Here is a 16,403-nt window from a genome sequence, read left to right as displayed (position 1 = left end):
GCGTTAGTCATGGTGTGAAACAGCTCTTTATCTTTCTAGAACACTACAAGAGTTAAGAGGCAGTCTGCCAAATTACAAAGCATAACAGGATTGTCCTTAAGCTGGTTCATTTAGCCTGCCTCCAGCTGTGCAGATTGTGCAGTCATATTCTGATCACCACTGGTGGTAATTCTTCATTAACTGGCTGAACTATTCTAGACATCATTCTTTGCCTACAGAATGCCTAACAAAAACTTTACCATTCAAGCAACACACAAGAATGGGTGAAGAGAAGCAGTAACCCCCCAATTTCTATTACATACCTCAAGATGTTGGTCTGGTCAGACTTTTCCAGGACTTTCACTACCAGTAGGTTAACTGATCGGATGACCTGCTCACCCTCCTCAAGGTCTTCAAGCCGAGAATCCAGCATTAATGTAATAAGACCATGCATTAGATCCTTCAGCACACCAGTGGAGGCTTCTCGAGCGAGACTCTCGATCTGAAATAGCTACAAATTGAAGACAGTATGAGGAGCTTTTCCTGCTTTAGTATAGTGATTCCTTTAAACTACACTGTCAAACCATTTGACATCCCCTTTGTGCTCTAAAGTATACAGCTCAGCAGTCAAGATGTAAGGAATATTAGAGCAGAGCTTAATATTAAAGTGTGATGGGTTAAGAGTGGCTGTATTCTGTATAAGCAAACAGACCTTCTCCCCTTCCCCAGTTTCTCATTCCCCACTCCCTCTTCACCTTAACGCTTAGGTCAAAGCCTTACCGAGATCATGCTCCCAATAATACAGCTGTAAAGTTTGACTATCTCATCTTTGTCAAGCTTCTCATCTGCCATATGTGTGTTGTAGATTAGCCGAAGCTGCATGAATGTAGCTATTAGGAATTGGTCAATGTGGCCAGACATTGCTTCTGCTTTGTCTTCCTGTCGGAGAACCTCATCAATCTGAGATTTAAAAACAAAACACTCAAGTCAACAGAATGCACAGTGCAAAATAACTGTAACTTAAAGAAAGACTTATCTATAGAAAGTCTCTGACTACTCCATTTGCCAAGGTACTTTTATTCTAAGCTTTCACCTAAAATCCATAGCCAGACTTCTATTGCTAATCCCATTACAACCAATTAATGGTCTTTTAGAGAATTCCAATCCTATCTCATACAGAAATGAAAACAAAATGTTGCATGATGAATTCTGGAATTAACAGCTTTACGAAACCTCCTGGATAGAATACTTCTAAGAAGTTAAAGCTATCCTAAAAAAGTATAAAAACTATGAGGCAAGACAATTCTTTTGCTCAGGATCCACCAAGCAGCATTTAATAGTCAAGTCTCACTGAATTAACTGGCTTTTTCTTTGTTTTCCTTAATGCTTGTGTGTTAACAGCCTATTCTACATCATCCACATGGAATTTCTGTTGCTAAAGCGAGTCAGATGGCCCCTGTGCACTTAGTTTTGTCATCAGGGAGTTCTGAGCAGAGTCCGTGTCACCCGACACGATTGCTCCACCACAGTGCAACTCATCAACCTCGCAGACAATTGGTTTAGTACAGTGTGATCAGTTGCTATTTTACTTCACTTACCTGTGCCAGAGCCTGGATGCTTGTATTTATATCACCGCTAGCTACTTGGGAAATGACAAAGTTGATAGTAGAAGCTGTGTTACTGTGCATGTCATCGAAGTGGGGGGATACAGCCCGGATCCTAAATGGTTGAAGAAAAGAGGATTCATTACTCTCTGGAGGGATGGCTCTAATTCACATTGAACTTCTATATTTCAATATTGGTTTAGAGATAAAAGTATTTCATTCTTCATAGAGGATACTCAAGGAAGAAATAATTTTTTTTAACATGTCTATTACACTACTTGTTAAAAGACATTGATGATGCATTTACAAATGCAAGATCCTTTCACTATACAAACACATAAGCAGAACTCAAACTAGACTTACTTCGGCTCAGGAATCAAGACCGGCTCAAAGATGTCATCTAGTTTGTGCTGTACAAGTGTTGGCATCTCACATCTGACAGTACCATTGTCATTTTCAATCTCATCAAGATCCAGCTGAAACTCCCGTGGAACTGTATGTGCTGTCTCTGAATGCCCACCCATGTTGCGATTTTGGCTACAGAAACCAGAAGAGAGGTGTTTATTATATACACAGAAGAGGCAAGGGCACTAGCACCCCTGTTAGCCCTAAATCTCTCTGAATAGCAGATTCTGAACTTCTGATTTCACTCAAACCCTCTAAAATAGCCCCCTTTGCCTTTCGCCTTGCCATTAGTAAAACAATGTTTTATAGGCCAGATGAGCGACTGATGGTTACTTGGCCTTCCTAGTTTCTCTTATAAACCATCACAAAACCTCCTGCATCTGTGATAGGTGTGCACTGGTTCATTCTGAGAGATACTCAGAGAGATTCCGAGATCTAGTAATCTAAAATAGTATCAATGGAATATAGTGCTCAAAAGTGGCTTTTTCTTTTTAAATGATGGATAGGATGCATATGCAACCTTGCAAGCTCATCTGAACTTGGGACTCTCAGCAGCCCACATGACTTGTGCTGCATAGGAGGTTTTTCTCAATGAAATACTCCAATATGTAGTTCTCAACAGGAACTTTCATCCTAAGACAGTGAGCAGTGGCAAAGAATACAGATTAAGCTTTTTATATCTGGTACTGTTGCCACATGCTCTACAGTTCACACATGCTCACCCAGTTCTGTGCTTTATGTCTGTTCTGACAATTTAAAACCAGGGTTCAATCAATACCAAGTTGATTGAACAGCAAATTCTCAACAGTATTCCTAAAGAGTTGCTTAACATGGAAGTGCCATGTCTGTCTGCAGTTTGATCTAGTCACCTTTCACAGAAACACACAGTTTTGGTTTAAGTCAGGAACCTATAATGTAGAACTGGCCATTGTAAACCTGTCATGGTCAGGAAGGGATGACTAGCATAGAAATGGAATGATAGAAGAGCCTTGCTACCAAGGAGTTAGCGGGCAGTACTTACATCCTATAAGTGCGATACATAATTCTGTCCATGGAGAAGCAGTGAAAAAAGGCACAAGACCATTTAGAAAGATTTCAAGACAGACAAGACAAAAAAAATTTTCAGACTTTCTTTTTTATATTCTTTGGCCAATTTCCACAACATGCAAAGATGATGACACAAGAACTGAAAGAACATCGCCAGACATGAGAGTAGCACATACACTATGCAGGCTGCAGACCATGATGTATCAATACATACTTGAGTTTGGAGGACATGTCCTCAGCTGGTCCCTTCCGCAGCATGCTGGCATTAGCGCTGATGTTCTGAGCACGTAGAGGTTTCTCCTCTGCCTGTCTCACTGGAGCAGCCGATGGTCTCTTGGCTGAACGTTTTATTCTCTCTTCCAGCATACTCATGTCTTTCTCAGAAAGCTACAACACACAATGCTTTCACTCAGCTTGAGTTGCATGGGTTTTAGGTATCTTGGTCACCTACAGGAGGTATACCACTTATAACTGCAGACTGAAGTTCTCTAATACCAAATGTAGGAGCTGTGAGTTCCACCATCTAGCAGCAAACTAATAGGGCCATTCTGGACTGCCAGACATTACCTCAAGGAGCTGATTAACCCATACTGACAAGCTGTAACACTGAATACAGCTATGTCTAGCCCACATCATTTCCAAGAAACAATCTTCCAACTACAGTGATATCATGTGTTTGTAACTGTTGCTTGCATTGCTGCAAAAACAAAACAAAGAAAATCCCCCTACCTTTCTATACCCCTGTTTGAGCTCAAGCAATGGTTTAACACTATGGACCCAGCCACAGAAGCCCAAGTCCTTCTAATAACTGACCTATTCTATGTACTCCTAATTCAAGCTGAACACAAAGACAGCCAATTAAACAGTTAAACTCATGCAGTGAGAAGAATCATATTTATCTGCCTTACTTACAGAACCAAAGGTTACTAGTAACTACATCTGAACAAAACTAGCCATGACAATTCTGTGGGAAGCACTCTAACATCCCTATGATTTGGAAACTGTCCTGAAAAGCAATACATTTTAAGACTAGATGGACCATGCTGAAGCTCAGAAAGCCGTGGTTAGAAGGGGCTGAATGGTTCAGCTGCTACAATTCTTTCTCTAACCTTGAAAATTGAAAAGCAAATGGATTATGCGTTATTAAGGAGGGGCAGATTGCTCTCTGAACAATAGTTAAAGTAAGATGAGAAGCTCAAATGTTAATGAAAATGCAACATCAATTCTCATGGGGATGGCTGCCAGAGAAAATGGGTCAATGAAATTCAACATTTCAGGAAGTTGGAAAGAAAAAGCGGAGAAAAACAAAAACAAAACAGATTCATACAGGCATTAACATATTTTATCACATTCCAATCAGTTTTAGTGCTGCTAGAAACATTAAGAGCTCAAATTCAGAGAAGAGAACAGGAAAAAACAGCCTAACAGCTCTTAATTCTCAGTACACTTAATGCTATGCAAGGTAAACTGTAGGCACAGCCAAACAGCTTTCCACTGCTGGAGACTGGAAAGTGAGTTTTGCCACCTTAAACTTTCACTCTATTTTAGATGACACGGCCAAGTATGATTTCCACAGAACAAACCAGCAGAAAAGCAAAGCAACACAGTACTGACACAGACCTTAAGTATCACAGTGCAGCAAGATAAAGCAAACAAGCTAAACTTACCAAACTTCAACTGCAAAGCAACTGGTGGAGATGAGCATAAAAGAGCTAAGTACTTGACAGAGCCCAAGTAACTGCCTTATTTGACCAAATAAGTTATCCATACAACTGACTATAGAGCAAGTGCTCAACACCAACCGCAAGATGTTACACAAGCAGTCACAAGCAAAACAGTGCTAATTCCCTCCAAAAATACAGGATTTGAAAAATAACAAAGAACATAAGATTATGTCCAGTTACACTCACGTTTCCAATGAGCTTGAACACTTGGTCACCATGAACATTGTAGACAGTCACGATGGTGTTCAGTGCAGCATTACGCACAGTGTTGTCCCTATCACCAATATGAGTCGCCATTTCTTTTAAGGCTTTCCCTGGGGTTGGCTGGCATACATTCATGCCATAGGATTCAACCAGACATCCGAGCTCTTCCAGGCATTCTGGAATAAGAAAATTACATGTGCACTTTCAAGTATAAAGCTGCTGGGAAGAGAACCCTCCCAGGTTTTGTGTCGCTTGCACAACTTGAACATTTGTAGAGAAGCATCAACCATGATGTTGATGATAGATGTACTCCAGGTGACTTATGCAGTGAACAGTAAACTAATGGTTCAAACTACTTTACACAGATAGCATCTAAAAGCTGTCAGTCATCTCTCTACCATTCAAATATTTCCCATTCCCATATGAGTAACACTACAGTTAACTTCACATGTAGGTGAAGTTTTGACAGCTGGTAAGCTTGCAATGCTCCATTCAGTATGTAATTTACCTTTCTGGTTATACCAGGATAAGATATTTTCAAGGTGACAAGGGAGTTGTTTCAGCTACAAGCACCATACCACAAATAATTTCTATAGTTAAAGTAAGACATACAGTGTAAAGACATTTATTTCTGAAGTCTTTATCAGATTAACTGATTCCCTTAGCCACTTGGACAATACTACTGTCACTGTTCACGCCAGTACTGTTTCACTAGGACAACAAGCCTACTCAAGGGAGACTATCTTAATGCTGAATTGCTCATCTTTGGAAAGCACAAAGACATCCAAAATCAAGATGATATACTCTGCCCAGTTCCCACCTGCACGCTGTTTTGAGTTTTTGGATTTTGTCCCCTCCATGATGAAAGTGAACATCTTGCTGGCTGGATAGATGAGACACATCCTGTTCAGGATGGCACGGACATCCCTGCGGATGACATCTTTCGGTTCTCCTACCTAGTGGGAAAGTCAAAAAAGGGGAAAAATTAGCCTCATGATACTACATGTTTGCCTAAATAACTCAAGGAAAGGCAGAATTATTCTCAGTGCAAAAGTCCTTTAAAACAGCTTTTAAAAGCAAATATGCAATGTAGAATCATAGAACCATTTAGGTTGGAAAAGACCCTTAAGAGCAAGTTTAACTTTTAACCTAACACTACCAAGTTCACTACCAAACCAGGTCCCCAAGTGCCACATCTACAAGTTATTTAAATACTTCCAAGGACAGCGATTCAACCACTTTCTTGGGCAGCCTGTTCCAGTGCTTGACAACGCTTTTGGTGAAAAACTTCTTCCTAACATCCAACCTAAAACTCCCTGGTACAAGCTGAGACCATTTCCTCCCATCCTACTCACCTGTTGCTTGGCAGATTGACACCTGCATCACTATAATCTCCTTCCAGGTGGTAATAGAGCAATAAGGTCTCCCCTGACCCTCATTTTTTAACAGGATAAACAAGTCCAGTTCCTTCAGCCATTCTTTGTAAGACTTGCTTCTCTAGACCCTTTCCCAGCATTGTTGCCTTTCTCTGGACCCACTCCAGCACCAAAATGTCTTTCTTGTAGTGAGCAGCCCAGAACTGAACATAGTATTTGAGGTATGGCCTCACCAAACACAATGTACCAAATACAGGGGGATGGTTGTTTCCCTAGCCCTGCTGGCTAGGCTATTTCTGATACAGGCCAGGATGCAGCTGGCCCTGGCTTCCTGGGCACAAGCTGGCTCCTGACCAGCACCCCCAGGTCCTTTCCCATCAGGCAGCTTTCCAGCTACTCTTCTGCCAGCCCGCGGTGTTGCATGGGGTTGTTGTGACCCGAGTGCGGGACCTGGCACTTTGCCTTGTAAAACCTCATACAGTTGGCTTCAGCCCATCAATCCAGCCTGTCCCGATTCCTCTACAGATCATTCCTATCCTGCAGCACATCAACACTGCTGCACAGCTCGGTGCCATCTGCAAACTTACTGAGGGTGCATTTGATCCCCTCATCCAGATCATCAATAAACAGAATTGGCCCCAATATTGAGCCCCCAGGAACACCAGTTGTGACCAACTGCTAACTGGTTTTAACTCCCTTCACAATGTATTCGAAATTAACATTCTACAGCATGCAGTGGTATCCTGCTATATTCCTCACGAAAAATAAGGTTAGTTTCTGTACAGTAAACTGTACCTTTAGGATAAGATATGGGATGAAGGAGGATGCTTCATTCTCAGTAAGGTGATACTCCTCTTGACTCAGCAAATTGAAAAGCAGCTTAAGGTATTCAAGTGTTTTCATCAAAACGCTTGTGTTGGTATCAAAGAACCTCAGGGTAAGCCATTTTAATATCAGATCCAGGCAGCTGATGACTCCATCTTTTTCATTTTCCAAGTGCTTGAAGAAAATACAACCAAAACAAAATAGGAGGTTGTGCAAAAGGAAACACACTGTTCAACAAAAGAACAGAAGAAGGAAGTGCTATGCCTGATGTTTACATTTACCGATTGATTCCTAGAGCTATAAGTGTTCACTTTTAACTTACACAGCTTTCTGAAAATGTAAGAGAAGTCTTCAGTGGGGATGTTTTCCTTTCTCCCAAGAAACCATCATAATACAAACTTCTTCATTCTCCTGAAAATTATTTCTATTTATGTTAAGGATTCAACTCCACAGAACAATGGCCCCTGGCTCCTCATGGGATTCCTATCCAATTTTAATTCAAGCATGATCTTTCATAGAAGAGATTAATTCTGCACAACATCATCTACTACCACAGACCCAAAACTCACCTCAATCATAACAGCCAATGCTTTGTTGTGGTGCTGAAAGTCTGCATGAAACATTTCATCCTGTAGCCATTTAGCCACACAACTGGACATCTGAGTTTTTAGCTGCTCAATATATTCATCACGGGGAGTAGTGAAATTCCACTTTAACACCTGTAAAAGGCAGCATTTGGAACTTAAGCAATACTTACTCTTCTTGAAAGAACCCACAAATTGTATCCCTTTCAATTCTGCTTTAGAATATATTTTCAAACTCTTCTCATTATCAAGTAATAGGAAAAAGTCAGTGGTGTTTGCTCACCTTGGCTTACATGGAAAATTTTCTCTACTTAGAGCAGTTACCTTTTGGTCATTTTCTGAGTTTTTAACAATTAAAGTGGTTGTTTTCAAGCTATAAATATGCCTATTTACTAGCAAGTTACAAATAACATGCATGTTTTAAGTAAGAGAATTTCCCTACACAAGGCAAGCTTGGTAATTGGTGTTGTTCAAAATAAGTACATTAAAAAATTCACAATATATCCTAGAACTCCAAAATTAGTGAACAGTTTTCAGGTAAAACCTTGATGATGCTTCACAACTGAAGACCATCTCTTGGAAGTTGTAAAGAGACCTTTGGCTTTTATGAGATTGCAAAAATTGTGAACCAGAAGAGAAACAGCACAGTAAACTAGACATTGACCTGTGAAAGTCAATTGAAGACCTAGATAGTCAATACAAGGGATGGACAGACTAGTACTGTCATGCCATAGCATGTTTAATTGTAAATGAAAAAGCAGAATGTGATAAAATTACTCCTTCAAAACTTGTGAATACATTCAGGTTTTTCTCACCTTCAGACCTTTCTCATCTTTCATCCTCTGTTCCTTCCCATTTGGGACTATGATGAAAATAGGACCTGATTTATCATCATCTTCCTTCAAAATAGGCTTGCTTAGCACTTTCTTCCCCTGTACACCCTGAAAAAAGCAAGGCATTAACAGGCAACACAAGACACATGCCTCAGTCCCAGCAGTCGCAAGCATTAGGTACCAGCCAAACTCATGCTGCCTATGTGTACAAGTGCAGCCCAATGTACAAGAGCCAGAGAGAAGATGGAAGAATAAAGCTGACTAGGATTTTAGAAGTACGTGCTTGGCTGCTGTGGAAGCAAAACCCATGACAGTGTGTGCAGTAGTACCCTGTGAAATAGGACACATCACTCTCAACCAGTGCACTACTCACCCACCCACATCCCTAAAACCCAGTGTGGTACCTGTTTGATAGATTTGCTCTTTGTCAGACTGGTATTGCCTTTGCTGAAAGTTGTATTAGCTTTGGACAGGCTGGTATTGCCCTTGGACATACTGCTACTAACACCTGACTGCTGTAAATAAGCCACAGAAAAGGCTTTGTTGTTAGACAGCTATTTACCATTCCAAAACTTTCCATGTGTTCACAGCAAAGGAATTAACTCTAGCATCAGAACTTTGACTTAATGTAAATAATCAACAACATCCTTCAAGGTTTGTTCCATTCATTCCTGACATGAATCTAGACCTACATCAAATACTCTTGCTGCAGCATTACTATAGCCAATGGAGGCAATGGGACTGTATTTGGGGTTTTTTAATTATATGCATAGGACAAACTTGAAAAATTAATATCAAAAATAACACTACCACAAACCAGAAAAAAAACTAACCACAAATTCAAGTTTATCAGTTGAGATTATGATGCTTTTAAGCATCTTCCTTCCCTTTTTGCACTGGTAACTAGGAATGTTTTATCCTTCACACTGTAAAGGAGAGATAAACTTCTCTTGATACACAGGTTCAAAATTACTGCTCAAAGTGTAACACTGAACTGCAATGGTAAGAATGAATCCTCAACAGTGTGAAATCAAGGGGGGCAAGCAGATTTAGAATAGACTCAGCTGCTCACAAGACTGTATTTTTGACAACAGACTCTATGGCAACACTTGTCATTTCAGAACTCAGATAAGCATAAAGATTTTCAGTAAAAGCAGTCCCTAGCAAGGGCTGTCCTCTTTTACCTGCAATACATTAATGAATTACAGATATTCACTTCACAGAACTGATTTTATAACCAAAAGAAATTAACATACTTTAGCTTTGGAGGAAGCTCCTGTTTTCGCTCTTTTGGGATCAGGTTTGGATTCTGCAGAACTGGACCCTGAATCTTCAGCCAATGCTGGAAAAACGAGACCCATTTCAAATAACCAACAAGACCATTTTAGGTCAGCAGAGTTTTTCATTCTTAGAACACAGAAGATGAGCAAACTGTATCCATGAACAGTTTATAGCATAAAGGTCTGAGGATTTTAGACACATGATAAGTTCCTTAAATTCCGTGTTAGCATGTGAAGTTCTAATAATTAAGATGTTAGCAGATTTTTACCAAAATGATTTAAAATGCACACACATACACTGTCCTGGTGTCTCTCTGTGTGTGTGTATCTAATGCCTAGAGCTGTGTTCATACCAGTTTGAGAAAGCAATTTAGCCCCACCAGAGATAAGGCAGGACTGCTTCTTCAAATCATCTGTCCCTCAATCCTGCTATCCTGGTACCCTCTTTTGCATCAGCACCAGCATTCTGGTAGTCCCACAGTGAATGTTTTAAATGTTATGTTAAAAGCAAATTATTACAGAAAAAGAAAAAAACAAAACCAAGCCCCAAGCCCTCTATTCCATGGGTTTTAGTTTCAATACTAAGCTGGTATTTCCAAAGAGCAGCTGACAGATGGCTGTGTGGAAAATAAAAACCCTCCTACACTGGAATCTGACTCAACTGCAAGTAAGACCAGAACTGCAGACTGTACTCACTAGGTTACACAGCTATTTGTAACCATAACTATGCTGAATTCATAACTATGTTGAATTCTTCTAAGTATGTTTCTATCTCTGGCATGTCACACCAAAAAGCCTCAAACCCCACCCTGTTCTCAGTCATGTCCCAGAATGTAAGAGCAGTTACCTGATGCAGGTTGGAATTTGGCTGGAGATGCACCCCCTGCCCCTCTGCAAGATGCCTTAGCAGGAGCAGCTGGTTTGGCTGGCATGTTGGCTTTGGCTTTCTCAAGCATGGCCAGCACCTGGTCTTTGGAAGTTGGCTAGAGAACAACAGGAGGAGAAAAACAAAGTGATGAATTTGCAAAGGTTAGCAGGAGTGATTACTAATACATAGAATAGAACATGCCATAGACAAGAAACATTGAAGTAGTGTGAAACAAGCTATTTTCTGTTTAGCATCTTCCAGGACCTTTAATCTTAATATACCAATGTTTTCAGATATTTCTGTTCTGAGAAACCATTAAGATCCATTAAGTCTCTTCTGCAAGACCTATGGGAAACAGATGAACCAGCAACCAGTTCTAGCTGAGCAGTCCGACAACATTAATGGAATGCCTCTACAGTGATTCAGTACTCAAGGGTTCATAAGACACCAAATTGCTAAAAACCACCTTAAAGCATGTGTTCAAATGTATAGAGTTGATCAGTAACTGGTACAAAACCTACCTGCAGATAGGCATTTTGGGAAAAGCAGAATGAATAAACGTCAAGCTCCTGAAGTGACAAACCTGGGGTTGTGGCCGCAGTCTTTCTAAAGCACAGAAAGCTTCAACTCACAGCCTCCTGCCACTATTTCTGCCCCCCACCCCCAATAATCGATGCAGACAAGCTTAAGTGACTTAAGACAGCATATCAAGAGACTGTGAATGTGACTTATTATCTACTCATTCAAGGTCACATTATTTAATCTTAGTGACAGAAATACCTTCAGCTTGCTCGTGGCTTTTGCCATCTTCTCATAGCCAAGGTGCATCATGAAGAAAGGCAGGGCATCCTGAGCTTTTTTACGCACGTCCCCATTTCGATCTTCGAGGCAGGAATACAGGTGAGGCACACACAAGAGCAGATCGGAAGGAACAGAGCGGAGGGTAGGCAACTTCTCAGCCAGCCAACCAAGAAGCTGAAAGGAAGTTTTAGTTTAAAAGCTTTGGAAGCAGCACTCCCAGTGTGCTCTCAGGCCACCAGAGCTTAAATAGTAGTCCTTCAGATAGCTTGAAGTAGGAAAAAACCCACTCCAACCTTTGTTCAGACTAATATTCTTAACCAGCATCAACTTTCATGTCAGCAATAAAAGGATTAAAAATTAAGTACAGTATGTTAATATACAGCTATCTTCAAACTTAGAGCCTGGTCTCTTAAGGCTGCACAGACTGTTCCTTCCTTTTGAAAAGTACATCAGAATTTCAGCTGTACTTTATAAGCGTCAAACACATTAATGCCTCCAGTTTTGGTCTTCATTACTATGTGGTTAATTTGAGGGAAAACACCCTAGCTCTTGAAATATTCATCAAAACAGATGAAACTTTCATTTCGGAGGCACTGGGAACTGCATGACAGCTGCCATGCAGGAAGAAAGCTTGTGATTAGCCTTTTGAAGTCTAAAATTTATGTTAGTATGAGGACACAGCTACCTGTTTACTCATATAATGGCATCATTGTGTCACTTCAGCCTGCATAGCTAAACACAGTCCATAGCAAAGCAAGTAAGGTTTTCATTAGACACATGCAAGTATATTTAACAGAAGCCTACCTCTTGTCTTAGGAAAGGATTTTCCTTTTTGAGCTCCTCAGACAGGTCTTCCCCTTCCAACCACTCTTTCATGCCAGTTTGCTCAGCCCACGTGTTCACAGTTGCCAGTGCAGCAGCACGAACATTATTCTGCAGCAAGAACAAGGTTTAAGAAGAATAATCCTAAAGAGGGGTCAGAAGATTACAACAGAAGAGGCAATAGTTTCACATCCTTCCCACAAAAAGAAAAAGCTTCTACATTACAGGATTTGAAATCTGGTTTTATTCACTGCCTGAGAGGTCTACAGTTCAGAAGAATTTAGTTTTAATGATGGTACCAGCTGCAGAAATCACCAGATTTAGCACTTATACTTACCTATCATTATTTTTAATAGGTAAGTTTAATAAAGAGGGACAAAGGGTATCTTAAAAAGCGCTTCATTTCTGCTACCAGTCATTGATAAGAATTTTGAGAATCTCCTAACTCGCAACCAAGCTAAAGAATATAGTTAGTGATTTATGTAGTGCTTAAAATAGCACATTCATAAACGAAGGCAAGTGGGTTATGAAGCCTGTTATTAGGGCACTCTTACTTAAGACACACACAAGCAAAAAGTCAAGTCAGGAGCAGGGGTGATCCCTCTAACTCCTATTAATTTCCATCTCTGGTGGGTCCTTTTCCCCAAGGAAAATTTGGAACAGAAGCCTTTTTTGAAATTATGAGAAGTCAGATGGAATACTTAATACTGGTTGGACATGACGATCTCAAAGGTCTTCTCCAAGCAAGTTGATTCTATGATTAATAACCACAGTTCTTCAGAATATTATCAGTACAGATATGACTCCAAACATATGACTCTCTCCTGTGGGCTGAATTTGAGGCAAGCTGATCATGCAAGAGAGACTCACTTCGCTTTAATATGGATTAATTCTAAAGGCAAAGGGAACATTCAGGCATGTCTAAACAAGAAGCAGCCTCCTTGCCCAATTGCTTCAAATAGCTCTTTCCCATGGTCCTAAGCTTTGATTTTGACACAACATCTTGACAAGCTCAACAATGACATTCTACCAGCTTCAGTGGCAGTTTTGAGTGTCCTATTTCTACCTACAGGCCTCCCACACAGCGACAAAGACAAGGATGTACACTGGAATCCATGCTGATATGCTAAAAGAAGTTCCACAAGCAACTTGCAAACCTGATTAGCATCTAATGCAATATATTTAGAAGTAAGCATAAAATCACCACATTTCATTTAAAAGCTGAATTATGCCACAGACTGGGTTTATTTACAACCAGGAGAATACATCTCAGGCAGAATGTATTTCAGACATTTGTATTTGGGTAATAAGTTGTCATTCAGGCAAGAACCTTTCAAAGACATTTTTTAGATTCCAAAGAAGTTTTAACTACCATCCACATCCGCCTCTCAAAAGTGAGTCCAAACAGCAATAGTTACTCTCAAGCACAGCTCAGTGAGTGGCAAAAAGCAAAGTGAACTTGAGTTCCTACCTTACTGTCTCCTAGGACTGTAATGACAGGAATGCCCAGATTTTTCACATGCTGTTTGATATTGGGGCCCATTGCTGTTGCCAGCTGCTGAAGAATGCTCAGTGTTTGTTGCACCTGCACAGAAACAAAAAGGCTTTGAATAAAACACTCCAGAAATCCAAGTTATATGGGGAAAAGTAACACTGCTGTATACGTAGGCTTTTACTTTAGAATGCCTGCTCAATGGTATCTATGCCACACTTTTGATTTCATGACATTGTAATAGAGTGAGTAATAAGCAAGATTCAGAAGTCATGAATAGTTTGAGTTCTAAGCTGGAAAGAGCTGAAATAGGATTTTGAATAACATACCAAGATTTTATTGGAGTCATTGAGACGACCCTTCAAAGCAGCTGGAAGTTCTCCTATGTTTGGTTGTATGAACTTAGCATCATTTATTATGCTTGTCACTTCATCTAGACCTTCCTTTCTGATCTTCCAGTTCTTGTCCCCAATCTTAGACACCAGTTCAGCTGTGATCTTCTCACTGTTAGAGAGAAAAAGGTAGAAAAAAAAGACACTTGTAGTGTCTTGTAGTGTTGTAGTGCTTTAACACTACAGATCTCTGCTGAGAAACTGTTTATAAACAAGGACTTTTGAATTGCAATGGAAGTATGTCTTCAGGTTGTAGAATCCAAACTTACCCAATATCTGTTCTTGGCAAGAGATCCACAACATCATTCCCAACATCCTCCTGTTCCTCTTCCTCACCATCATCCCCACCTCCTGCCACACTATTCCTGGAAATTCCACGAGTTGGGGCCGGTGCTGTCTGCCCTTGCATCTGCAAGCAACACAAGTCAGAAACAGCTGTTTTAAAGTATTTGACCTTAAAAATGAAAACACTTGCATGGTATGAATGTGCTGTCTCAGGGCAACAGGGTTTTAAACATTCTGCTGTTCAAACAGAACCAGAAACTTGAAGTCTGCCATGAGAAAAGTGACCATTGCCATAGCCAGACACAGCTGCTTTGGTGAGATGTCTTAACAAATCTGGTTCACTTATAAAAACACAGGTTAGACCACAACATTGCTACAGATCACAGCTACTGAAGTTTCCAAGTTGTTTTAGTGATACTTAGTAGTAAGAGAGCTACACATTGTACCTTTTCAAATTCGGCATCTATCTGGGAGAGAAGAGCTGGCTTCTCATCCTCAAAGAACATTCGCAAAGGAGGTCCCACATAAAGATACATGACTCCCAGCAGGGTAATGGCAGAAGTCCTTACAGCCTGCAAAGATAGGGTAAAAGCACTCAGCCTTTAAATTCAGGATTGATAATAATTCAGATTTCAAATTCTGAAGGTACTCACTGGGTTAGTTGCAGCAAGAGCTGTCTTCACGTTACTGATGAAAGCTTTGACATTCAGTCTGTAGGAAAAAGAGATCTCCCATAAGTAAAACACACAGAAAGCACAATAAAGAACAAGATCGTAAGTTAAAGAGAACAATGTGTTGAGAACAGATTCATACAACTAACCTACAAGCAGAAGATATGCACTTCAGTAATATCACAGGTACCATGCAGATGGTCGCTATATAAAGAGCTACTGAAAAAAGTCAATTTGGAGATCAGTCTAGTACAAAAATCAATTCATTAAATATAATTTATATCAAAGACTGCTATTATGACAGGAAAGTTTCTACAAAATACAGTGATCCACCTAGGTTTCAGGTGTATTCACGTAGAGCAGGAACAGCAGATACGCAGTACCAGAGCTCCTTGCCCAGCACACTCCTATAGTATATAAAGTAACAAAAACGCTCTTCAGAGAAGGCTGAGTGATGAGTAAAGCACCTCATAGTAACAGCACCTTATCCTTACACATTTAAAGCTGGAAGAGGACTCTATAGAGCTAGAGTAAGGAGCAAGAGTTCAGCTGCACTTGCAGCCACCCTTCTCTTCAGGCCAATTCTACAGAGAACAGATTCTTAGTCCTAGCTTAAAAACATTTTCATGCAAGTTCCTCTTAGCAGTTTACTTAAAAGACGTACCCAGAAAAGCCAAACTCTTTAATTGCATTCGAAAGCCAGTTCAAGGTTTCCGACTGGTTTTTAGGATTCTTTTGAGAAAACGCCGTAGCCACCACCTGCAACAGAAGACAGTCAGTAAATTTTCACTGACAAACCAGGTAACAAAGCACAGTAGTAAAGGAGTGAAGACGCCTGCAAGAAAACCGAGGACACTGCAAGTAAAACAAGCAGACAAGGAAAAACGTGTTGTGTCACTGCAGCAGAATACAACTGCAAGTGAAGCCAAACAGAAATTCCTGTAGTACTTCAAGGCAGCCAACGATACCTTCATTATGGATGTGTGCCTGTTTTGGCAGTATTTCAGCCAAATACTTATTTATTACTTGTTACTTCCTCTTTTGGCAGAACTTGTATTTATATTCTGCCTTAGGTGGTATCTTGAGAGCAAACCAATCGCTTCCAGGCAACAGAGAAAAATCAAAGATTTTGGATTTACTACTCAGACTGAAAGAGCACCCCACATATTTCTGGCTTTATTTACTGGAATAATACGTTTGCTGCTCACTCA

General features: G+C 40.3%; 1 protein-coding gene and 1 non-coding gene across 7 annotated transcripts in view; both read right to left on the bottom strand.

Annotated features, from left to right (window-relative positions):
* CKAP5 (cytoskeleton associated protein 5) overlaps positions 1-16,403 on the bottom strand; it is a 50,967-nt gene that overhangs the window by 7,853 nt on the left and 26,711 nt on the right. For 2 of the 6 annotated variants that reach the window (XM_061343592.1, XM_061343591.1), the window contains exons 18-39: positions 15,857-15,951; positions 15,175-15,232; positions 14,968-15,093; positions 14,506-14,645; positions 14,174-14,348; positions 13,824-13,937; positions 12,335-12,463; positions 11,510-11,704; positions 10,709-10,844; positions 9,838-9,923; positions 8,986-9,096; positions 8,564-8,689; positions 7,734-7,883; positions 7,135-7,338; positions 5,784-5,919; positions 4,946-5,139; positions 3,250-3,422; positions 3,010-3,033; positions 1,947-2,120; positions 1,578-1,698; positions 760-939; positions 303-490 (exon numbers count right to left, since the gene is read on the bottom strand). In XM_061343592.1, coding sequence (XP_061199576.1) covers positions 303-490; positions 760-939; positions 1,578-1,698; positions 1,947-2,120; positions 3,010-3,033; positions 3,250-3,422; positions 4,946-5,139; positions 5,784-5,919; positions 7,135-7,338; positions 7,734-7,883; positions 8,564-8,689; positions 8,986-9,096; positions 9,838-9,923; positions 10,709-10,844; positions 11,510-11,704; positions 12,335-12,463; positions 13,824-13,937; positions 14,174-14,348; positions 14,506-14,645; positions 14,968-15,093; positions 15,175-15,232; positions 15,857-15,951 — 3,035 coding nt within the window. The remainder of the gene's footprint in view (positions 1-302; positions 491-759; positions 940-1,577; positions 1,699-1,946; positions 2,121-3,009; positions 3,034-3,249; positions 3,423-4,945; positions 5,140-5,783; positions 5,920-7,134; positions 7,339-7,733; positions 7,884-8,563; positions 8,690-8,985; positions 9,097-9,837; positions 9,924-10,708; positions 10,845-11,509; positions 11,705-12,334; positions 12,464-13,823; positions 13,938-14,173; positions 14,349-14,505; positions 14,646-14,967; positions 15,094-15,174; positions 15,233-15,856; positions 15,952-16,403) is intronic. The other 4 variants (XM_061343593.1, XM_061343595.1, XM_061343596.1 and 1 more) reach the window with 4 other exon arrangements.
* On the bottom strand, positions 1,419-1,528 carry LOC133207171 (small nucleolar RNA SNORD67). The gene has a single exon (XR_009723966.1). It is a non-coding gene; the product is annotated as a small nucleolar RNA SNORD67 (small nucleolar RNA).

This window comes from Neopsephotus bourkii, unplaced genomic scaffold (genome assembly GCF_033783945.1).
Source record: "Neopsephotus bourkii isolate Nb327-2 ecotype Australia unplaced genomic scaffold, CSIRO-AGI_Nbou_v1 NB_1825, whole genome shotgun sequence".
Taxonomy (NCBI): Eukaryota; Metazoa; Chordata; class Aves; order Psittaciformes; family Psittacidae; genus Neopsephotus; species Neopsephotus bourkii.
This window is presented reverse-complemented; position numbering and strand designations above follow the sequence as displayed.